The following is a 26,382-nucleotide window of genomic DNA, read 5'->3' on the forward strand; positions in this document are numbered from 1 at the left end:
AAAGGAAAATTCCCCCATAGTAACAAAATATAGTCCTCTAGGTAACTTAAGTGACAGGTTTAATTCCTATTTTTTTTGCGAAATGTAAAGAATATCTTTGTTGGTTCGCTTTAAATTTGAGAAATTGCATCCATGCTGTAAATCCTACTTGTCCAATGCTGGTTTCCTATATTCAATCCTAATCCAAATCCCTTCCTCAACTGTCAAATTTCAATATGTTTTTGGTCAAAATATGTTCATATTGGTCTATGACTATTTAATATTAAAGTGTAAACGCATCGAATATTGTGGATATGTTAATCTAAAGATGAATTTTTGACAGTTGAAATCCGGATTTGAACAAGGATTGATTAAGAGTAGGCGCACACCGTTGATTTTTCGTCGGCCGATAGTTTAGTCGGGCTGTTGATCAGTATGGGCATGTATGGGAGTGCGCACACTACGCCGATTCGATTTGGCCGATTCTTCATACAATTTGAAATCCGGCACAACTCTATCGGCCAACTAAAAATCAACGGTGTGCACCTACTCTAAGGGAAACGGGCGAAACGGGCGGGAAACTACACAATACGAGTATTATGGTCTATTCATTGGCCGCGTGACACTGGCTACTAAGAAACACCGTTCTTTTTTCGAGGAATAATAAGTATCGATATTCTTTTATTTTCTTTCTCTCGATTTCCCGCCCAATACTTTTCCAGAACCCGAATGTCATCGCCCTGGCGCTAAAGTTCTGTGCTAAAACTGACTGTTTCTTCACCAGGTGACTTGATGGATGTGCTAGCCCTGTTCACGTCATCAGTGAACTTCGTGCTGTACTGCAGCATGAGCCGGCAGTTCCGCTGCACCTTCGCGCGGCTAGCCCGGCGTATGCTTTCCGCGGCAGAGGAGCCGGCCAAGTTCGCCACCAAGCTGGAGCCCACAACGCAGGTATCGGATGGAGGCTTCCATTGTGTGAGAGACTTTCGACTTTTGCTTGTTAGACTTATGGCATTTTCGACCGCTGCCAGTTAACTTGACAGCTCAAATATTATAACTTGCTAGTTAAGCCTCTGCTTGCCTATTATTGCAAAGTTAAATTAATGCGATGACCCTGCACTTTGAACACTGAAACCCTTATTCAGAAATGACACTCGAGTAGTTTAGTTTCGATTGAAGTTTGAGCTTCGTTTCAATAGGGCCAAGACTACTTATTGATACAGTCTCTGTTATACAAAATTGCGGAAATCTGTATAAACAATTTTATGAAAACGATTTGATTTATTCCTCTTAAATATAATATAGAAGATACAGGTAGGCTTACAGGATATAATTTACTCCCGTCTGGTTCCCCGGTGATGGAAGGGGGCTGGTGGAATTAGGTCGTATAATTCCTTCGCACATTGTTTCTATGTGACTAGCGTGCTAAAAGTCCAGACTGGGTTACGAGGAGAATAACAAGCAAGAACATACTATTTTTAGAAAATTTAATCGATGTAAACGGAACTTAACACTTTTAGTTGCAATATTTTATATTTTTGCACCAACAATGTTTATTAAGATGTTTAATAACAAACAAACCCAAAGCATTGAACCTTAATTATGATAATAATAGAATGTTTGTGTTTTCCCCGCCGTAACCGCAATCTAGAATAATTCAAAGGCAGAGTTTTTCGGTTGAAACCTTGTACTTTGCCAAATTGTTTCAGACATAATTACCTACATCTATTGTTATAAAATTTTCCAGTCCAATTACAGCCACATTTACCAAGAGATAAAAAGCGTTTTGCTAGAGACATATTATTTTACCTATAAATCGTTTTTAAGAAAATTTAATGTCTAAATATAACTACATTTAGTGACTTTTCTAAGAAGTTGAAACAATAAAGGAACATAATTAATTAACACGTTGAGTGCGAAACCAGGTCTATAGACCTTGTGTACGTCTCGCTTACCGTGCGGCTAAGAAAATTATAGTCTTCCTTGTCGTGCGAAAGGCATAACTTCAATTGGGTCCGGTATAGGAAAGTGATGAATATATATCTATGATGTATTCTTAAAATAGAATGTAATGATGTACCTACCTTAATACCAGGTTTTTAGACCTGGTACCGCACGGAAGTAATAAAATGTCTTCACAATGCGAAACCAGGTCGAAGCACCTTGTACCCTGCGCACCTGGTACCGCACCCCACGCTAGCTTCGTGCAGCCAGTGTTGCCTCGCATTCGTAAGAAACGCACATGTCGACATGGCGTCAAGAGATACAAACTAAATCAAAACTGCAAATTGATTATAATATAATTTGCTACACGATTTATTGCTAATTTAAGTACCTAATGTTTTTCGTGATAAACATTTGAATGTTATTAAATAATATGTTTTCTTTAAATATAGCTTATTTAAGTATTTATGCACGTATGTCTTATTTGTAAAATATTTAGACTAAATTATTAAAACATCTTTGTTTGTTACTTTTTTAAATTTTTATTAAAACTTAATTTAAACTATCGATATTTGTATTTCACATCCCTAGAATACCCACCAGACTTCCCTACTTCAGTGCGGCACAGGGTGCATAAGCCTTGTATTTTGAATATAGCTATAATTTTTATACTAAACAAGTTATTCACGAACGCCTTCAGGTGTATGTCAATAAATGCATTATTATTAATATTCAAAGAAAAAAAACACAATATCTATTAACATGAAGCCAAAAATAAAATTAATATATCTTAAATATTACAAGGTCTTTAAGCCTTGTGCCGCCACAATGTAAGTTTTAATACCAGGTTTACTGACCTTGTACCGAAGGAATGGAAAGTATTAGAAAGTTACTGCCGCAGCAAAGGTGTTAAATAAATCAAAAAGACGAGCAAAGAATTAAAAACCGGTATCTGTCACTCACACAATGGAAGCTTTAACTTAGATAGGAATACGAGTGTAAGCTTTGTTTATATTACCTATTGTCTTACAAAATGACACCCAGCCTTATTAATTGATGTCACCTAATCTGAGAAATGCTAAGAAATATTTATGGCTTGCGTTGAATTTTTTTTATATCAAAACAAAAGTCAAAGCAAAACATCTTTGACATTTGATTATGCTTATGAAGTAACAGTTACATCAGTTACAATTTCAAAAAGTTCGTATTATCGTGTTAAATTAAAACTATCACCAAGTAGCCCAAAATGATAAAATCAGATACTTACCTTCTATCATAACTAGATCTCACAAAATTGGCATCATCAGGTTTTCAGTAGCACAACTTAGACATTTCCCCACTAATTTAAATATGATACCCTGTGCCACAAGATCATATACGATTACAACCTTAGAAAGGTAAGATGGTCACGATAATGGCCTTTTCTAAAAAGGTTTTGTATCTTGATAAGTACACGGAGTTACGTGATAGTAAAAATAAATGATTTTCCGCGAAATAAAACAGGATAACATCGGAAGAAAAGTCTAGACAAGTTTCCTTTTGGATTATATTGTGGAACATTTCAGTGAACATTTTTCCTGCCTATTGTCGGTTATTTGTCGGCGAAGAATGTGGGGTGTACCTACTACAATTTGTTCTATTAACCCATCACACTGACAGGGTTGGGGTAGACAGATTGAAGAGCTTTTTGTTGTTTTCATGAGGCACCTATATACTCGTAGCCAAGTATTTCTTAAGGACTGTTTTTGGAATTGTTAGGAATCGTTTGTCTTATTTATTTGATTGGCAGGCATTAACATCCAAACTAGGTGTCCTATACTACAAGATGCTCAATTAAAGATTGTTTAACAAAAAAGCTAGTTGGTGTTAGGTCACATAAAATATTCGATAGACGTATGGTCATAAATCGCCACATTTCTCATTTCTCACACAATTAGAGTGTTTATTTTTGTACTTTCACTCGACTTGATCTTACTTAGTCCTGAACAGAGGTCTTCAATTTATACAAAGCTCCTTATCTAAGGGTTCAAAAGGATTATCCGGCTATTCTCTGTCTGTAAACCGAGGTTGAATTTGGGACATGCCTTAAATGTAGGCAATGGAATTGACTGAAACCAACCTGAAATTGCTTGAAATATTGTAACACATATTTTGTATCAAGTAAATTGTTTTTCTCGAACAATAATTATTTTTATTGAATGATAAACTGTACGATAATCATTCGTTACTACTATCTTGTAAAATCACGTAAATAAAACTAGGTTTACTCTAAGTATATAGTTTTCATCAAAACACTTCGTCGGTATTCAAGACGCACGAGTATGTAGTGATAAAATGAACGCCTTTAATTCGACCTACATAATCTGTACGTGAACTACGTGTGGATCAATAAATGGAAATCTCATAAAGTTGATGTAGTTTGTTGATCATTAGTATGCAATTTAATTTATGTAGGCAGAGCCGTACTAGCCGCGACTGGTCCATTAGGACTAAAGGCTTGCAAGCTTTCCGTTTATTTTCTTCTATTATATCTATTCATATTGAAGATTCTGCAGAATATAATGTAGGTGTTTTAATTAAATCTGATCTGAAATACGGATACCTAGATAAAGTTCTCGAAGTTCAGACGGTAATGAACGTCATAAAAAAGAACGGAGCTCAAAACTTTCAATTTCAAGCGTAGATTTTGATTGGTTTTGTTTGAATATTTATTAGACCAATCACAGGACAGAATTTATAAATGACGCATTGCTAGTGGTCCTTTTTAGGGTTCCGTAGCCAAAATGGCAAAAACGGAACCCTTATAGTTTCGTCATGTCCGTCTGTCCGTCTGTCCGTCTGTCCGTCTGTCCGTCTGTCCGTCTGTCCGTCTGTCCGTCTGTCACAGCCGATTTACTCGGAAACTATAAGTACTACAGTGATGAAATTTGATGGGAATATGTGTTGTATGAACCGCTACAAAATTATGACACTAAATAGTAAAAAAAAGAATTGGGGGTGGGGCCCCCCATACATGTAACTGAGGGATGAAAATTTTTTTTTCGATGTACATACCCGTGTGGGGTATCAATGGAAAGGTCTTTTAAAATGATATAAAGTTTTCTAAAAAACATTTTTCTTAAAGTGAACGGTTTTTGAGATATCAGCTCTCAAAGTCGTAAAAAGTATGTCCCCCCCCCTCTATTTTTATAACTACGGGGTATAAAATTCTAAAAAAAATAGAGGTGATGCATGCTAATTAACTCTTTCAACGATTTTTGGTTTGATCAAAGTATCTCTTATAGTTTTTGAGATAGGTTGATTTAACTGTAATTTTGGTTAAGTTATTGTGCTTACACTGAAAACGATGGCTGAACCTTATAAGATAGATCAAAAAATATACTACAGTATTGTACACCTTTTAAAATCCGCGATGATATAAAATCTTTATAATGTAGGTACTTTTTACGAGAAATATTAGCTTATTCAAGCAATACGCCATTAATCCTTATCCAGTAATGTACCTTAAATACATTGTGCATTTGATAAAGTTTAATATTACAAATGTGATTGTTGAGTAATAATAGGTTAAACATATCCATCGAACCAATATTTTTAAAACGCGTTAATCCTATAGATTATTATTACATCGATTCAAGAAGATCGGTCGCTCGCTGCGCTGCAGCGCGTGAGTTGCGGGGCGTGGTCTCGCGCGGGAGCGGGGATAAGATAGCTAACCGCGTCGACCCGAACGGGCAGACACGTGAGGGCAGACGTCGTTGTCACTTGTGCGCGCTAAGAGAATTTCATCGTTCCCATTTACTTCTTTCGCAAGTCGAATTTGGCGTTGAGACTTTTTAATATTGAATTGTACCTATTATAAAAAATAAGTAAGTAGGTATACTGGTTTAATAGGTGCTATTAAACCGGTCACGTACTAATAAATCCCCCAATAATATAAATTCCTTTGTTTTTGGTGCAAATTTTAGTGTTTCGTAGCAGGTTTTTAAAATTTCTAAAGCTTATTGTATATCATCTAACAATGGATACTTTAGATAATACGTTTTCCTACATTCTGAATTATAATAACTATATCGAAGATGATGTGGTTCGCGCATTTCATGAAAAGTTACTTCGGTGCACATCATTTAGACCGCGTGAGCTAGAATTATTTCAACACCCTGAACTGATTGAACCTGTACCTAAAAATGAGACGCACCTTCAAGTAATTTATGACGGTGACGTGGGATTAGTGGGGCACTGGAGTTGTATTTATTACATTAATGGAATACTGCGTGTGTACGATAGTCTTGTTGGTGTTCTAGGAAAATCGCAAAAAATATATGTAAAAGCCTTGTTTCCGTATCTATCGGAGTCATGTATTCAGTTTCCAAGTGTTCAGCGACAACCGAATACTATTGATTGTGGTTTGTTTGCCATTGCTTTTGCCACCTCTTTAGCTCGGAATATTTATAAATACATATATAAAATTAATATTCATACATAAAAGTACAAGGCAAAATATCGGGAGAGTTTAGGCTCCATTCACCAGGTGTATAAATTGACATAATAAGTTTATTATATTTGCTGCTACGGAACCCTTTGTGCGCGAGCCCGACTCGCACTTGGCCGGTTTTTTAGGTTTTTTTACTAATTAGGCTTTTTAGTAGCTAATTACATTTTTTTAGTAATTAGGTTTTTTAGTAACTAGGTTTTTAGAGACTAATTTTTTTCATGACTCAAGGTTATTTGTGCCTAGTTTTGTTGTTTTTTGCACCCAATAGTGTATCAATACAGCCCCGCTAATCCTGATGATAATCCTAATGAGCGTGATCGAGTCAGCCGTCCGGGGCTAAACATTTGCAAACTAAACGTTCAAAGGATTATCTGCACACCCGCAACTGTTTAGTTTCGTATGTGTGAATGGAAATTGGCAGAAATCAATTCAAATCAGTTGCTTACACTAGTTGTTGTTGGGCTTAGGCCTATTACTTTAGGGTTAGGAGAGTAGTCATTGCGCTAACTGAAAAGGTTTTCTACGTTGTTTTTAGCCTATGAATAATGTGATTGATGCGTCATTCCTCATTGTACGAATGTTGAATGATGATAGAAAAAGTGTGATCCCGACCGTTTGGTGTATCATTGATCAAGCTTACGTTGCGAGGAGAATTTGAAAACAAAAAATCCCAAAATTGCTTGCTCTATAGGCCAAGTAAGCATCAGATGGCGATAAATAAAATAAACTTTCATAGTTATATACAAGTTAGGTCAACGATATTTTACTCCAGCCTAAAATAACAAAACCTCATAAATAAATAGTTTCTCTGTATTCAAATTCTTTTAACAATATTTAAGGAACGTCACTGTAATACCTACAAACCTATTGTTTACATTTGCCAGATGCTTATCTAAGCTAGATAAATGAAAACAATAATGATGACCTGTCAAACCCCTAACGATGCTAATGGATCGTTATGGTGTACACAATATCGGTATAGTTTGTGACAGGTGTTCCACCCATTACACAACGAGTATTATCTAGACAGTGATGTTGGTAGCAGATGGAAATTAGATATGTGCGCATTTTCCCATGAGTACTATTACATACTTCAGTACGTAATATACTTAGTAATTTCACTGATAACATTCTCGACCTACGTAAAGTACTTACCTAATTAATTACACTGAAATTTAATTCTTGACTTGGGAGGGCGATCAATTTTATCAAACAAATAAAGAAAAAGTTACAGAGTTCTTAATTAAAGACTGCCCTCTGACACGTATAGCGAGGGTCGACCATCTAGATACCCGATGGATAGATCTGATTTGGCTAGACTAAACCCTTAGATTAGAACACTGACAGCAGCTATTTCCTTGGCATCAATGGGATAGCCTAGATTTAGATTAGAGATTTATACGAAAAAGTTTGGAAAGCTTTTAAAAACTTACCATTAGACCAGCGTCAGACGTATGCTGCTGCCACACCTGAAAAAGAAAGAAATGTTAATTATACCATTCACTTTTAGGAATAAATGAGCAAACTCATAATTCTTTCAAGCCGATTATTTCGATTGTAAGAATATTTAAAATACTAGAAATAACTTTTAAATAAATCAAAAAATCATTAATGCAAATACCTAGCTTTATTTAATTACTAAAATTAATAACTCATGAATATGCAATAAAGTAAAGGAATTTTAAGCAAACTTGTAATATAATTTCGTTCGTTCGTTTCAGCCAAATGACGTCCACTGCATAATTTACTAGTTAGTAATTATGTTAATAACTAGCTTGTACCCTCGATTTTGCCCGAGGCTTACGTTTACTTTTTCGATTTTCGTTCGGACATTTTAAATTTTTTTCTCTGCCGAATTTTGCGCCTAGCGATTTTGTTTACATTTATAGTTTTGTTTTATTAGTAATTTTATGTAGTTTGTAACGTGTCTTGTTTTGTTCTAAGGGTCACCAATTGTTACAGGTCACCGGGCCGCTATAGCGACAAATACCCGCCCTGATCAGGGTGGTCGAAGAAAGTAATATGTAAGAGTTTTGAAAGGTGAGTAAGAACTGCAAATTAAAGGGCAGTTGACAGCACCTCAGACTATACACATAGGTATATTTTTTGTTGCAAAATAGCGTCTATTACAACTGTATAAGTTGCCACAGTGTTAAGCTTGTTGTGCTGTCGTCTGTACTTACCATGATAGGTACTCATGAAAATTATTGAAGTGCCCTAGCACCAGTTCAGCTAAAATACTTTGTCACTTTTCGGACAACTATGGATTTCACTAATGATGAATAAAGACTAAACGGTATTTTTAGTTCTAATGATGCTTTAGGGCTTATTGTTGAATAAGAATTTCAGGGTCGACCTCCCAGATGGACTAATGGCCTACTCAATTATAGAGTCACTCGCTGCTCATTGTGATGTTCTATATGAAACTAAGTCTAGTCACGTTTTTAGTAAAAATATTAAATCATCAAAATATTTCATTATTAGGTCAAATGGTTTATTTAAAGAGGCCTTTAATATTTTATGCTAAGCCTCTATTGAAATATTTAATTATAAAAGAGCGTGCCTAATCGAATCAAAGAGCCTAAAGTTTCAGCGCGGTTAGGTCAAATCGTTTTAAAGGGTGTCTAAAGTAATAAATTACACAATTCAATAAATCAGTACTTTAACATAATTGTTTTTACTTTTAAACGCACTTTTTCAAATAAAGTAAATGTAGGTATTAAAAAAAAATAAAACCGACTCCAAAAAACCTACACTAAAACGTAGAAAAATAATTACTAATTACCTACTTATTTATTAGGACGAATTATTAATATTTATGTAGGTATACCATGATTGATACTTTTGGAGTCGGTGCAGGCAAACTTTACATGTTAAAATTTTACTTATTTCTTGCTTTTTAGTTAACTAATTATTACCTTGATGTTACCACTGAAGGTAGGCAGTACACTGAGACCAAAAAAAAATTTGTTCATAATCGGCGGAGATATTGCGTATAAAAAAGTTCATCCCCAATTTTCCACCCTTGGGGGTGAAATATTTTCTTCAAATTCGCATGAATTCACCCTTTTGATAATAGCTATTCAACAAAAAAATAATCGTTCAAATTGGTTTATAATCGGCGGAGATATTGCGTATAAAAAAGTTCATCCCCAATTTTCCACCCTTGGGGGTTGTTTTTTTTATTATTAAATTTAAATGGGACCACCCTTGAGGTATTACCTATACGCCGAAAAAAGATTTGTTCAAATCGGTTCATAATTGGCGGAGTTATCGCGTAACAAACATAGAAAAAAAAAAAAAAAACACGGGTCGAATTGAGAACCTCCTCCTTTTTTGAAGTCGGTTGAAAATCTAAATGTAGAGAATTATGTGTTACAAGACATGAGTAGGTATAACAATAATAAATTATGTCCAAATACTTTTTACGGAATGAAAAGGTATTCTACCCTTATAAAAGAAAATCAAACCCTATATTCGTATTCAGACAGCCAATTCTACTAATATTTCAATGGCTAATCAACCTAAGTGGTAGTACTGTTTAATTAAGTGAAAAGCTAAATGTACCGTTCCTATTTCGCTATTACAAGTAATCATGAATGACTTGGCAAACTGAATGCTCTATGAAACTTATAAGCAAGAAAATATAATGTGAAATTGTGTTTTTTACTTAAATTATTAATTATCTGTTAATTATTTTTGAATCGATTCGAAATGCATCGATGTGTCAACGAAAAATATCGATATAATAAGACTGTAAACGATACCGAAGACTAAATGCCCTCCAAGTATCTGCTGAAAATATGATAAACGAATCATTGTCCAAATTAACAGCTCTGAGCTTTGAAGTTCCGAAAGTGTCTCAAATTTATTATCGGAATACCATCAAATACAATTCACAGGCTGAGACAGCAAAATTAGATTGCTAAACGTCTTTTCGAGACTGATAAATTGTTGATTGTGCCTCTCGATTATAGGATTTTTTTTGCAATTACATAACGCAAACTTAAGCCCTGTTTACACTAAGACGGAGCGGAGCGGAGCAAAGCGGAGAAGTATCGGGCTGTCAATTTTATTTTGGTATAGAATTTGACGACGGTGGCGGCGCGTTTCGGAGCGTAGCGGCAAATGGAAATAATGAAATCTGATTGGTTACTCAAAACACTTCTCCGCTCCGCTCCGCTTTGCTCCGCTTTGGTAGGAACCGGGCCTTAGGCCTATATTCTGTTATAGCGATGGATACTAACTTAATCATAGATTCGATGATGTGATTAGCCTATATTTGAATTCAAACCACTCTGATCGAAATCCTTAATAAATGATTCTTACGAGCGAATTCACGCTCAAAAATAGATTGTGATTAGTCGAAATATTGAAATTAAAAATATTGGACTGTGTTTGAATTTGGATCCTTTTATAATTCATATTACGGGTCTGAATATTTGTTTAGTGAAATAGCTTTGGAAAAACACTGCACAACTAAACTAAAAATTTAACATTTTTGCAACTCTCGATACATGTACAGACGCCAGCACATGAAGCCAAACACTGCGAGCTTTTGTATCGTTGCAATAGGTGCTATTTTGCAACAAAACTGTATCGTCTGATGTGCTGCTGATTGTACATCGTAGGTTAAAAGTAAAGGGTTTAAATTAGCTGTGCAAATTAATGCGGCGAGGACCGAATTAACCCAAAAGGGTTTTTCCTTGAATTATATGGATGATGTGTGAATTGGCGTTGACTGAGGTGATGCTAAAAGTGCGTCACGTTTTCATAAAAAGCATTTTCCATAAAACAGAAAGCTTTACAAATTGCATCACTCGTTTATTTAATAAATACCTACTAATCTTCGTAGTGATTTCGACTGAATTCAATAGATACTTAATCTACTTACATCATGAATTCCAACATAAAATAAGTCTTAATTTCAAGCTCGATTTAAATTCGTGTCATGGGATCATTAATCTTAATTTAAATCTTAAGTTTAAATATAGCATCAAATGATCATCCACTAGTACTTCTTCAGACGCCTCTATAAAGTAAAAGTGCACCATCAAATGTCATCACTTTACTTACTAAACTTTATGTTGATATTGGATTTATTCCTCCTGCTCTCTACAATTTTATGGAACTTTCTAGGAGATTGTGAAAGTTATTGGAAAGTTCCAGAAAACTTTAAACCAAATAATCAAGTATCATCTGCAAAAGTGATTTTTTTACAAGCTTTATATTGACTTCACTTGTTAGTATGTGTGGGACAAATCTTGCAACTGAATTTAAGACCAGTTCTCCTCAACCGATTGACTGAAATTTGGTATACTTGACAATGCAATATTATGGTACCATTGAGCTGGTCTGATGATGGAGTCGGGAGGTGGCCATAGGAACTCCTAAACAAAACGGCGGAAATTCATCGAGTTTGGGTTCGTTGGATTTTTCTTTTCGAGAGCTTTAGTGTTAGATAATGTCCAGGGTACTGAGATTAAGATATAACTAAAAAGTGTAAAATAAAATTATAATAAAAATAAACTTTTTTAAAAACAAGCTTTTATTCTGAATTTCGAAAGCTTGTAGCGCAAACAGAGAAAAAGAGGAATAAATTCCATGCGCGGTACAAACTTTCGAAATTCAGAATAAAAGCTTGTTTTTAAAAAAGTTTATTTTTTGACTTATGTAATACAGAATTTGATTTGCTTTTCAACTCTCTCATTTAAACAGTTTTATTTTTATTATTTTCTAATTATTAACAAGAACTGAAAGTCTAACAAGAAGGGAAAATCCAAGATGATTGTTTCATTACTGACTGAAGTAGCTAATCCGGGCTTTGGAAAATACAAAATCACTCGGTTGAACTTAAGAAATAAACTTTAAACTGGGTTCGACAGCATCGATGTCTGACGCCCGAGGGTTCATAAAGTTTTACATTTTCCTCTGAAATTGGTACCTCAAGAATGTTATGTCTAAATGAAGGCAATACTAGCTTTTACTACTTTCGTTGCCAAGTTTTCAGATTTTCACTTGAAGGTCAAAAACTGTATGATGTAGGTACCCACATTTATTTTTATAATTATTTCAAATTCAACTACGGGTTTTTCACGTTCCCTTTCCTTTTTTTCACGGAAATCATCAAAATGCATTCAATCAAAAAATATTCTATTGTCACAACTCGGTCGTTTTTCATCTTTTATTTTACCCGTGCGATTATAAATACGTCAATTAATCGTTGAGCGAAATTTCCCTATTTGCCCGTCGATAGCGTGTCGAGCCAGCGATAGCGACTGTCATTTATCATGTCAGCCGATATGAACGAGTAAAAAACTTTCAACTTTATTCCAGAAACGGTCTAGAAAATTTTTCATAGGCCTCTTACATTAAAACTTGTCGCACACAATATAAAATTTAACTTTCTGGCCTGAAAATATAACATTGAATTAATGAAATTATTTTCTTTTACAGGTACCTAATCTTGCTCTCTAAATTAGTTGAAGATTACTATTATAGTTATTAACGGTATAATATTGTATTATTAGTAAGGCGATGTAAATTTCCTACTTCATAGAATTGTTATAAATTTCTTAGGTAGTTAAGTAGATATCTTTAAGTGTTTGTGTTTTTCTCTAGATTTTGTGTCTTATGAGCCATGACGCAAGATCTAGAATTCTCTATCGTCGCATTTGAGTAACAATCTGTACATTTTGTATTATAGTTATGTATGTCTGAACAAAATTACTCAGATATTTTTTTACTTCTAGGGTCCAAAACGTTAATTGTATACTTTGTATTATAGTTTGAAGAGTAAAGTAGACTACGCATTTATGTCACGTTTAAGTACTCACTATTGTATACCCGCTATTTGCACTTACTGTTTAATAGTTAATATTAATATTGACAGGGTCAACATAATAAGCGGGTAGCGATTGCCATCATATTTCATCGTGTATGCATGTAAGATTAGACTTTTATTACTTTTTGAATAAAAATAAAAGTTTGTAAATACAATGTCTTAAAATGTTTGTAATTTTTAGCATCATTTCTACTTTATGTCATTTCAATTGTACCAAATAATGTGTGTTCACTGTACGCACGAATTTCAGTCAAGTAAAGTCAACGCCAAAAAAGTTTGTTTATAAAAATCTGTTTTATTTAAGATCCTTTCCCAATCGTCTTTGAAGAATAAAAAAACACAATCATATAGGTATATAATTCTTATTATGTATAGAAGCAGTTTAAATTATTAAATAAATATGGTATGATAAGAGAAAAGTTAGACTTTTAAAGTGAAACCACAGGTGAAACTAACTCGGGTAACGAAACTATGGGAGTTCCTCTTTACTCTCTGTTCAAAGTTTAAAATACAAACCCAACTGAACTGGCTGCCTACCTCCACACAAAGGTTAATTTATGAATAGCAAACTAATTTAAGTTTTGAAATATTGCTCGTTAATTTTAATTGAAATTTAGGTAAGTACTGTTAAAAACAACTTTGAAATTAATGTTTATAGTTTAATTCAAAGTAAAGGTAGGTGTGATGATTTTTCTTTTAGATATCGAATTCTGAACGTTGTAAGTATCGTCGAGAGAAGCCGTTATTTCATACCAGCCCAGAGCTTTCCTGCCAGTGACACTAATTGCTAAGAGGGTAGGTAAGATAGCACGCGCCAATAGTCTTTGAAAGCGTTGTACTCGTATATTACGATATAAATCGGCAGTAATAGGTATAGACTTTCTCCTGATAATAATTTTGCCCGGGGGATACAATGCTCTATGATAGAGCAAGGCTTCCCGAAAGATGCCTCAGTCGTGGCTTGAAAAGGCCTTAGGGTATTGTAATGTATTTTAGCCTTGGGACATAGAGGCTGAAAGGGAAAAATTTGGAAAAGCCTTAAATAAGATTTAGTATAGAACTTAGGGCGAATGGTACTCTGATATTCTTATTGATGGTGGATATTGTTAAATGCTTTTCATTTGTTTTACATCTAGTAGGATTAATAGAGTAAGTTCGCTTTCAATGTTAATCGGATGAAGTTAACATCTCTCAAGATCCATTGGTGCGAAATAAATATACTTGTTACATTTCCATCAGAGTGTTCGTTCACACACGTGCAGCTTTTTACACGAGGCGTCACGTAGGCGAACTAACTGACATTTTATGACATGTATGACGCGCTTGTTTTTACTTCACTGCATATTATTAAATACTAAAGTCGATTGCACATGAACATAAACACTTAGGGGTCTTATCTAGTTGTAACAGGTGTTATTTTCACCAACAGTGTTATTTTGATGTTATAGCGACTGTACCACAGTCCAAAATGTACCAGGATAAAGTAGTAATGAACTGGCGTTATTTGATGCAAAATCGATGAAGGATGGAATACCTATAAACGGGTTTTTTGATTGGTGATCTACGTCTCTACATTATCTACACATTATATGTAGATAGGTAGGTATTTTTAAATGCTCATTAATATACTTAATACTATAATTTTTGTCCTCAGCGTTGTCCCTGTCATAAACGTATCAAACTATGCTATTATCAACAAAAGTATTGTAGCATGGCATTGAAGTTATTAAAGAAAACTTATGCAACACGTGCATTTCCTTCAAGTCTTATTCTCTAGTTTATATAAAGATTTCTTAGGTAACGCATAAAAATAAATAAAGCTACTGTTGGGTACTTCATAAGTAACGAAGCGATACGTTTTCTCATAAAGGAAAAGTTTCGTTGCACGTGGGTGGAAAAGAGCACTGGTATAGGAAAATATCCTTCCAAGGCGTGATTAAGTCGAAAAGTTACCTACTTTCTATGGATTTTTTAGATTTACACAAAAATAAATTGACTTGAAATAATTTATTACTTTACCAAAGGTAAATAAGCCACTGCATAAACCCTTACATTGAATTTGCCATTTGAAACTATATTTTATTCTTACAAAAAAACGTATTGATGTTTCAGTAAGCTTGCAGAGCTTAAAGCTTACATTATAAGGTACTATGTACGCTACTTTTGAGTAAAATGAAAGTAATTTTATATCAACAAAATCCTTTAATATAAGCTACCCAAATAGTATTAAAAAACCGGCCAAGTGCGAGTCGGACTCGCGCACCGAGGGTTCCGTACAAACCTGCAAGGTTTACAAAGTTCGTTCATTACGTCAATCGAGTCATCATAACTATGGTATTTTTATTGCAAAATGAAATTCATAACATTACAATGGGGAAAAATGGAGGAGCATAAATTTAAGACAAAGATCTCTTTATCGTTTGTCATTGCTGTAACTAAAATTATGTTTACAATCACAATTTTTTTGGTGGTATAACTACTTAAAATTTTAAGCTTTTCGGAATTTTTCTGTTACCTGTGCTGTAAGCTATTGCTTCTTACCAAATTTCGAGATTCTATGTCAACGGGAAGTGGTCTTTAGGTTTTAATTCCCTTGCGTGTAGTTGCGAGTTTCAAAATATGCATTATCAATGGTTGTACTTTTGCGTTTTGCGTTTTTGCGTTGACTTAGAATTGTTTTTTTTCACGGGTTTTATATGAATTTCAACTTGATAGCTCTACGCGTTCATGAGGAAAAAAGTAATAAGTTTATATTTATTAAAAAATATATATTTTGTAATGTAACTAAAAATTTAAGGTTTTCGGAATTTTTCCTTTATGTGTGCTATAAAACGTTGCTTCATGCCAAATTTCAAGATTCTAGGTCGACTGGAAGTACCCTTTAGGTTTTGATTCCCTTGCGAGTACTTGCGAGTTTCAAAATATGCAGCTTAAATTGCTGTTTCTTTTGATTGCGTTGACATAGAAGTTTGATTTTGTTACAGCTTAAAGGTATTATAGACCTGAGTATTTGGTATAAATTTCAATTTAATACCTCTACGCGTTTATGAGGAAATGGGTAGTAAGTTTAAAATTATTAAAAATATATATATTTTGTGATGTAACCAAAAATTTATGGTTTTCGTAATTTTTCCTTTATCTATGCTATAAGACGTTGCTTCGTACCAAATTTCAAGATTCTGAGTTCACGGGAAGCACCCTGTAGGTTTTGATTCCCTTGCAAGTGTCGAAAATTTGCGGCATAAACGGCTGTATCTTTTGATTGCGTTGGCTTAGAAGTTTGATTTTTTCACAGCTTCAAGGGACAGTAGACCTGAGTAATTGATATAAATTTCAGCTTCATACCTCCACGCGTTCCTGAGAAAAAGGGTCTTGACAGACGGACGGACGGACAACAAAGTGATCCTATAAGGGTTCCGTTTTTTCCTTTTGAAGTACGGAACCCTAAAAAGTACATTTATGATACCTAACTTGTTATTTCGAAATATTGGAAAGATAAGCGAATCGTTAATTTGATTTACTACATTTTCAAACAAAAAATGTTGATATAGCATTTACCGCACTGGTTCAGAAAATGCTAGTTCATGTATAAAAATTTACACATCCAGTACGTGGGGCGATAAACAATGCAGTAAAAACTGGGTGCGTGACAGTTTATATAAGTTTATATGATATAAATTCATTTCAATAACGTTCATATTGTATAATAAACGTATGTTATAATAACACTTGATATAATTTTTTAACATATAATGTTTACTTCACATAATAAATCATTTCTAATAATATCATTTCAGATACCAATCACAACGCATAAAGACATTTGATATAAACCTTACTTAATCTAAGACTCATTTGATGTAATTTTGTTTAATATAAATATTATTTCACATAACCATTACTTGTAATAAATATTATTTGTTATACTCTTTAATTGATATAATTTCTGATAGATATAACTTTAAGTATGTTCTTCTTTAGCTTGACTTATAAATGACTTTAGTGACAAAAACGAATCGCCGTAAAACCGACTCCACGTAGTCTTGTCTGCCCTACCCCTAGAGTGTAATTTAGAAGCGCGTAGGCACGGAGGGGCGAGGCGGCCCGCGGGCTGAGGAGCAGGTGGCTGGAAGCGAGGCGCCGCGGCTGAGGCTGGCCGGCGAAGCCGGCCAGCAAGCCGAAGACGCGGTGTCGAGCGAAAGCCATCTGCGACGATTAGCACGCGAGGGACCGCCAGAGCCCCGCAGTGCCGGAGCCGTGACAGAAGTCTCAAGTTTTTAGTCAAATTTGCATGCTGCATGCCTGCTTGCTTGCCTGCTCGCCTGCTTGCCTGCTTGCTTGCTTGCTTGCTTGCTTGCTTGCTTGCTTGCTTGCTTGCTTGCTTGCTTGCCTGCTTGCTAGCTTGCTTGCTTGCCTGCATGCTAGCTTGCTTGCTAGCTTGCTTGCTTGCTCGCTTGCTGCATGCAATGCTTATTATAACAAATGAACTTTATATAAAATTATTATTGTTATATGATTTAAGTTTTATAGGAAAAGAATTTTATCTCATTTGATTGTTCGACATTTTATTTTTATATGATTTGAATGTTATTTGTTTTAAATAGTATACATTGTAAGTTTTATAGAAAATATGCATTATATCAAACCATTTTATATCAGTTAATAGTTATTTGTCTTAAAATTATTCGTTTTAAAATTATATTATTCGTTTATTATAGTAAATAATTATTATATTAAAAGATTTTATATAATTTGATGTTATATCCTCTAAGTATTATATGATATGTAGTTATATCATACATTACACACCCGTAAAAACTCTGTTAACGGCACATAAAGTTTATTTTACGACTGCAGTATGTTATTCCATGGATTTCATTTGCGGTGCTTCATACCACAATGATGTTTATTACCACATACCGATAAATCAGCAGCTTATTAAAAGGAAACGAAAATAAGTATTTTAAGCAAATATTTCGTTATTTTTTTATGCAAATAGAATGTGAATTAAACTTTATCTTCTTACTTTAGGTGTGCTCTGATTGAGAACAATATTAAATAGGATAGGTACGAAATTATTTAATTTAATTAAAATTGGTAGAGGTTGTTTAACACCTATTCAAGTTTCATCTTTTGAACTTAATAGTTATTAGTGTGATAAGAATCTTCTTTTTTAAGAATTTTGCGTGCAGAGTAGGTAAAAGAGCGTTATTCTACAACGTTTTTACATTAAAACAAACTACCTTTCGATGAAAAAGCCACAAAATATCAATCTTCTGTGAGCCTTGAGACGAAAAAGTACCGCAAAATGTGACATTCTACTAACAATGTATATTACTTACACAAAATGCTATAGGGATTTGTTTCTTTCGTGAGTTTTCTCAGAACATGGATGATTAAGTTAGCTTTAGTACTGTATAAAAACATGACCTTTCCCTTTAGAGACTATATAATCTTAAAGACATAATATAATAGGCTCAGACTTTGCTTGCATGGATTTCTGTTGCCTTAAAGACAGGCTAGTTTTATCTATTTTGTGTTTTTCTTTCTCTCTCTCTGTCTCTTTCTCTCGTTTATTATAACAAAGACAGCAGTAGACTGCAGCATGCTTTGATTCATTTAAGATTAAAATTTAAAATCCTACACCTACAAACTTTCATACCGTATTTCAGACATTTAATTTCATTAACTTTTCTTCAGAAAGCTTTTTCAGATCCAATCCATCTCCAAGTAAAATTAACGTTATAAAATAAATAACATCACAGACAAACAGATACAAAGAATCATGTTTAATGCTAATGAAAATATTTTATACAGTACTTAATCTATTTTGACAAAATTGGTACTTAGATATCTACCGAATTTATGTTTGAACTAGAGTATCATGCCACCCACATCAATCAAATAAGGGTCAGCAATAGACATCATTTCGAATATCTGTCATTCAATTCTACTTATGTTATTTTAAAGATTCGAAAATGTTATTTTAGACAGAAAAACGGTAGGTAACCCTTTATTGGAAACTTCATCGCTATTATTGAATGAACGGGGCTTCTAATAGACATCTTAAATTGATTATATCTAATGGATTCTGAGTATCTCAATGTTTATTTAGATTTCGACGACCTAAGGGTCTGAAACCATTTTAACTAATATTATAAACGCGAATGATTGTGAGGATGGATGTTTGTTACTTTCTCATATATAGTTACGAAGTATTACCTTCAAACAAAAAATACTGGGTGTGTATTGATAAAACTTTTCAATGTTTAGATCAAATTCACTTTACTTGTAAAACTCCGTTAAGCTAAAAAATGTTTATTTTATACAGGGCAGGGTTGTGTTGTTCTTCTTCCTTTTTTGGCAAAGACAAATAAGTTGCTGTTTGTAAGACACTTAGCTATCCTCGGTACTACTCTACTTTCACTTTCATTGGTGGCCAAGGAGCAATCCTGAATAAACGAGAAATAAAGTAGTAGAAGCGAGAGGCGAGATTAATTCTCTACCTTCTAAAGTTTTTTCATTTCAGATGTAACACTTAGCCTAGGCGCAGACCACCAACTTTTTGTCGGCCGATAAGTAGTTTAGTCGGGCAGTTAATCGGTATGGGCATGTATGGAAATGCGCACTATTGTGCACATTAAACCGATTTGATTTTCATACAAATTAAAATCGGGCCCAACTATCGGCCGGCTAAAATTCGATGGTCTGTGCCTTAGTCTTAACACGAGAGCTCTATGTAACTATGTTTTTTTTCCTAAGTAAGCTATTAATTTATTTGATTCTACTATTTTAAGCAAAATAATTCATTTTACTTTTCAATTCGTATGATAAGTAGGTTCAATTACCTAAACTATCAGAAAAACATATTTTTTCCATTTAACTATTATACATGCAAACTCATTTCACTCATGCCATTTGCAACTGACGACGAGACAGGCAACGCAAGAAATAAATACGCTGTAAATTCTTATCGGTAACATGTCTTATTTATTATTTACAGTAGTATTGACGTTCGTAATCGCATGTACAAGATGTCATGTTGCAAATTCATAGTTACAGTGTTTTGGCGGTCTTAAGGCTGATTTTACCATCATCTGATTAGCAGTAGGATCAGTTAGCTAGAGACCTTTGGCTTAATTGTTTATTTTTTTAATTGTGTTTAATACTGTATCTCATGTTGATAGCTCAATAAAATAAATAAATCTGATCACTTACTTTTATCTGAAGAATAAGTTTGGCACATTGACAGGTTTCAGTATGGGAAATATGTCAAAATTACAAGTTTATTCTTCAGTTAAGTTATCCGATGATTGTAAAATGAGCCCATAATCGCATTTTACTATTTAATTTTACAGATTCTTATGGTGATTTGACAAGGACCATTTCTTGAGCAGGATTGCTCGGCAAACAGATAATATAAATAAATCAATCTAGAGTAATCTGGACAGATTCCAATCAAAGGCAGCTATTAGGTCCAAAGTTTTGCTTCTCATTGCTCCATAATTCATTTGAAAATATAACAGGTTAAATAAGAATACCTAATTTATATTGTTACAAAAATTCAGAGATGGTTTTATGGTTATAATCAATATCATGATAATTTTTAGTTTTTTTTAGAGCCTTACGGGCATAGTCAACAACGCAAACTTAAAGATTTTTTTTTACCTAAATAGATAATTTTATTCCATTACAGTACCTGTTCCATCTGTATTTTACCTTTGTAGATCAATCATTCCTTTGGATACAAATATTCTTATTCTTCTTTTTTATTTGATTGCGTTTTATCTTTTCTTTGAAGAGCAATAAAACTTATAAAGCCTCTGACAAATTAGACTCTAATAAAAATAGCCCTGTTTTCGATTTCATTCCGCAAAGTGGTTTGTGTTCCTCTTAGTAGGTACAGTCGACAGCAATTTAAGTTTTTAGTGTGGCATCTTGTGTAGTTGTGATAGGGGCTATTTTTCAATAACAAAATGTATAGCCTATTTACCTATGGGAGACCGAGGTGAGTTGTAACAGAAGAGAGTTGCGACATTGAGGATTTTTCGGAACTTGCTGACTACTAGATTTTATGCTAGGTACTAGCGAGCTCGTAACAGAGCGCGTTTTTTAGTTCAGGTCTCGAGCTAACAAATGCCCGCTTCGCGAGCTTGATGATAGTTAATAGATTTACAAAATTCGACAATGTCACATCTCTCCTCGGTCTCCCCTACTAATGTTGCCAACAACACGGCCTATATGTATAATTATCGGATCAGAAGTCGAGGACACTCATTGATAATATCGTGTAATTTAAGACCGCAGATGGCCCGGATATTATGGATTTATCGATACATCGAATATCCGATGGGACCTTTGGGTGCCATGGTTTCATAATATTTTGATCAGCATCCCGGATGTCCTTCGGTTTTTTAATTTATTCTATTAGCCGTTTTGAATGCAAACCATCCAATGCAAAGATTTATTTTGTTTTTACCTGATAGGTCTTTATTTTACTTTAAAACACGAACGAGTGAAATTACATTGACAATGACAATTGACATTATACAATTTTATGTCATATCCTACACTCGATAGCATGATAGATCTATTTATTGTATTTATTGCAAAATTACCGCTTTTTATAAAAGCCCAGTATTAAACTTGATGTGCTCTCTTTACTAAACCTTATCCTTGATTGAAAGTGACGACCTACCTATTTACAAAATGGCACAGTCGGCTCGGATGATAGGTACATTAATTTGTATAGAAATAAGCCACAAAGTATTGTAAAAACCGTTTTCAGCAGATAAGCAAAGACATCAGAGGTAATGTTTTGTCGTAAAAGCGAAATAGCAAAAGAAAAACCGTTGCAGATGTCGTTCCATTTGTATATCCAGCGGGCCAATAGGAAAGAATAAATGGAAATGTTAAAGAGATCTGCCCCTTTTTGTTAAATGTACCTAAATAAATACAAGGAGACTTGCAAAAAATCTCAAGGACTAAGTAATTTCTAATCATTTTTTTACACATTTTTCGTAAACACGAGTTGCGCCGAAGTAGGCTAATTAACAAACAAACATCTTAAAAAGTAACTACGTAGACGTCTGAGAACCAAATAACGCCTGTGATTCTAAAGTACCATTTACTTAAGTAGGTATCTATTTATCTTAGAGCATATTTATTTAGTAAGATAAATAGACGTGAAATAATCTCCAGTAAATCTTATCTCAACTAAGTATGACGAAAACTATTTATGAACAAAGTTTCAGTTCTCGACTTGCATTTTAACTTTTAAAGAAAGATCTGTGATGTCACGCAAATAATATCCTTTTTTGACTAATTCTTAAATAAAAAAGCGCATTCACTAAGCAGCTGCGCAGTTACGACTTTTATACATTTTCACGACTCGGCTAAACGCTGACGCTATCCCTTGCTGCCGATTTATTGTAAAGACAAGGACATATGAAGGTAAAAACTATAGCATCTTATACATAATTGTAAGGGTTGGAACAAAAATATTATATAAACTTTATGTGTTGTGGACTGTATCACGCCACCAGACATAAAAGCGCCCTAGGCACCGGCACGGTCGTAAAAAAACATTGCCTAGAGGTTCACACTAAGGTTAGTACTCAAAACAACACTCAAGACTCGATTCAATTTCAGTCTTAAATGTCTTATACAGGGTGTAGTTTTTAACGACAACACCTGACTCAGGGGTGATAGAACACAATATGAAAATAATTACAAGAAAAATATAAATAAATATTTAACTAATACTTTATTAGTAAATACCTTGCTGTTACCGTCCGCATCGCTCCCGCATAGCTCCCGCTAGCCCGCTACACTGATGCGGCCGCCGCCCCGAGAGAGCGGGGGGAGTGACCGATAGCTCGCCCGCATAATTATACCTTAATTTCCCGATTTCAAGGATTTTCCATGACAATTTAAGGTTTTTTTTTGGCATCAGTGTCTCCCCTAGGATTGGCGTTGTTATACAAAGCCAAACCCTGTATTTGGTCTAAATATTTAAATTCGACGTATTCAATTCTAGATATTGAGTCGAGCTTTGAGCTTCGCTCTGTAATACGCACCTGGGATTCGCTGAGCACATCTGGCAGTTGATAACACGGTTTGAACGCGGCCTTGCTTCGGTAGCTATTTTGCGGCTTACGGCTCGCCAAGCCATGTTTTACGACGGCTTAGGTAAATGTTAGTCCATGGAAGTCTAACGAACCGACTTCCCAAGCTTATGAAACACGACGATCTCCGAGAAATCCTAAGTTTAAAGTCTGCTTATACATAGATGCCCTTAATGATGCTGCTTTTTGCTGAGTATCATTTTATAGGGTGGGTTTTATAGGATAAGCGGCTTATAGAGATAAGTGCCTGCATTTTTGTTAAGTAATAAATTACATAATTTAAACAACAAATATTTGAATTGTACCTAAATCACCGGAATGATTAATTAATTAATTTATCCAACCAGACTTTCTGACCGCATGTTCGTAATTATTGTACAACTTGGTTTTCGAATGTGGTGACGATAGCTATGGTTAGCATTTATCATGAAACATAACATACCTCATTAAGTTCTGCAAAACAAATTAGGTATTTATTAATTATTATTTATTTGTATACTTAGGTACGTACTGTACCTACCTCGTAAAACATTGCTTAATGTTTTAAAAGTTGTTTCCCGTGAAAGTAATAACGTTTTTGTGTAATTGTGCTGGGACTTTTAGTCTTAAAATGCAAAGTAAGTGATCCAATTTATTGGCCCCGAGTGTAGTATGAAAAGTGGAATGATGCCCACGTCAACTTTCATCCATTAATGAAATTTGCGCTTTTTAACAAAGCACACCTTTGAAATTACTTTCGGAAATTGACTAATGCTTTTATTTAAATGGATCGGTTTGAATCGGTGAACTCTAATTTATGGGCCTCACTCATTTCCATTAATTCGACTGACAAAGACACATTCTTTATTAGTTATAGCCTTAGGTCTAGCACCTAACTTAGTCGGTACCTAAGGTATGGGAGCGGCACAGGTCAAATGACATTGACATTAATGACGTGACAGAGCATACAAGTCTAAAGCACATTTTAAGTCTCGTTGACGTTTGACGTCCCAAAAACACCCTGTATATTCTGAAGTGATATTTTTTTCAAGTGAAAAGTTTTTCTTTTTCGTGCACCCATAGGTTTGGTCTAGACAGTACAAAAATAAAAAGATATAACTTTCATATTTCCCTAAAAGCAAACAATAACTTCACTTTTTGCAACCTGCCAAGACTCTTCAGTTTTTACCTGTTGTGGACGGCTCCACAATGAAACCACGAAGTCAGCACAATCGGCAAGTTCGATACAATACTAAGGGTCCTATTCTACAAAACGATTTCAGTAGGTATGTGACATTCCACCCATTCAACATTATGCTACCTATGTATCAGAGAAGGGTTATAAAATGCCAGTAAGTATAGAACTAGATTTGAGAGAGTAGGCTTAGCAACATTTTATCGAAATCTACTCAACCGAAGTTACAATATCGAAATTGTTCTCCAGAATAGACCCACAAACCTTTGACGTGTTTCCGTTGTCAACATTTGCCGACTCTCTGCTACACTAACCCAACATAAAAAAAATCTAAAATCGCTGCCTAAGCCTAAACAATTCTTTGGTTGGGCACGTTCTTTGCTTAGGCGCGACGACCAAACTAGCGACACCCTCTTAACACTTTGAGTGCGAAACCAGGTCTATAGACCTTGTGTACGTCTCGCTTACCGTGCGGCTAAGAAAATTATAGTCTTCCTTGTCGTGCGAAAGGCATAACTTCAATTGGGTCCGGTATAGGAAAGTGATGAATATATATCTATGATGTATTCTTAAAATAGAATGTAATGATGTACCTACCTTAATACCAGGTTTTTAGACCTGGTACCGCACGGAAGTAATAAAATGTCTTCACAATGCGAAACCAGGTCGAAGCACCTTGTACCCTGCGCACCTGGTACCGCACCCCACGCTAGCTTCGTGCAGCCAGTGTTGTCTCGCATTCGTAAGAAACGCACATGTCGACATGGCGTCAAGAGAAACAAACAAAATCAAAACTGCAAATTGATTATAATTTAATTTGCTACACGATTTATTGCTAATTTAAATAATGTTTTTCGTGACAAACATTTGAAGTTGTAACTAAATGTTATTAAATAATATGTTTTCTTTAAATATAGCTTATTTAAGTATTTATGCACGTATGTCTTATTTGTAAAATATTTAGACTAAATTATTAAAACATCTTTGTTTGTTACTTTTTTAAATTTTTATTAAAACTTAATTTAAACTATCGATATTTGTATTTCACATCCCTAGAATACCCACCAGACTTCCCTACTTCAGTGCGGCACAGGGTGCATAAGCCTTGTATTTTGAATATAGCTATAATTTTTATACTAAACAAGTGATTCACGAACGCCTTCAGGTGTATGTCAATAAATGCATTATTATTAATATTCAAAGAAAAAAAACACAATATCTATTAACATGAAGCCAAAAATAAAATTAATATATCTTAAATATTACAAGGTCTTTAAGCCTTGTGCCGCCACAATGTAAGTTTTAATACCAGGTTTACTGACCTTGTACCGAAGGAATGGAAAGTATTAGAAAGTTACTGCCGCAGCAAAGGTGTTAAGTAAGTAAATATTTAACTTGTTTCGCTTAGAATAGGATTTGAACTAATATCGAGAAATATACGAAATATAGAAAGGCAAAAGATCAATTTTACACTTAAATAAATTATAAAGCAAGTAAGTACTGGTCTATTAGTCTAATAATAAATAAATAAAGAGATTCTAATTGAATCAAGATTTTTCATTCCAATTTTCATTATGACACCTACTTTACTATTCAGTGTACCTACCATGAGTTTACGTTAGGTGTGCTCGCTAGCGAAATCTCTATGAAGATTTTGTTTCTTGAAAGTAGCCACTAGGGGCGCTGCACAATATGTCATACAATTAAATGTCATTTTTTTACGCAGTCGCTAGCGAGCACACCTAACGTAAACTCATGGTAAGCCCACTGTTAATAATAGTGATTGTGTGAGTGACATGAAATTACTTAAATCTAATAA

General features: G+C 34.3%; 1 protein-coding gene across 1 annotated transcript; it reads left to right on the forward strand.

Moving 5' to 3' along the window:
• Positions 1–763: 763 nt before the first annotated feature.
• On the forward strand, positions 764–13,383 carry LOC114365723 (probable G-protein coupled receptor 139; the record flags this gene model as incomplete). Its single annotated transcript, XM_028322359.1, has 3 exons — positions 764–954; positions 8,381–8,458; positions 12,875–13,383. Coding segments are annotated over 2 exons (209 nt in total), but the record flags the coding sequence as incomplete, so codon positions are not given.
• Positions 13,384–26,382: the final 12,999 nt, after the last annotated feature.

Source organism: Ostrinia furnacalis, unplaced genomic scaffold (genome assembly GCF_004193835.3).
Source record: "Ostrinia furnacalis isolate ACB-3 unplaced genomic scaffold, ASM419383v2 OfSCF7622, whole genome shotgun sequence".
In the NCBI taxonomy this organism is placed as follows: Eukaryota; Metazoa; Arthropoda; class Insecta; order Lepidoptera; family Crambidae; genus Ostrinia; species Ostrinia furnacalis.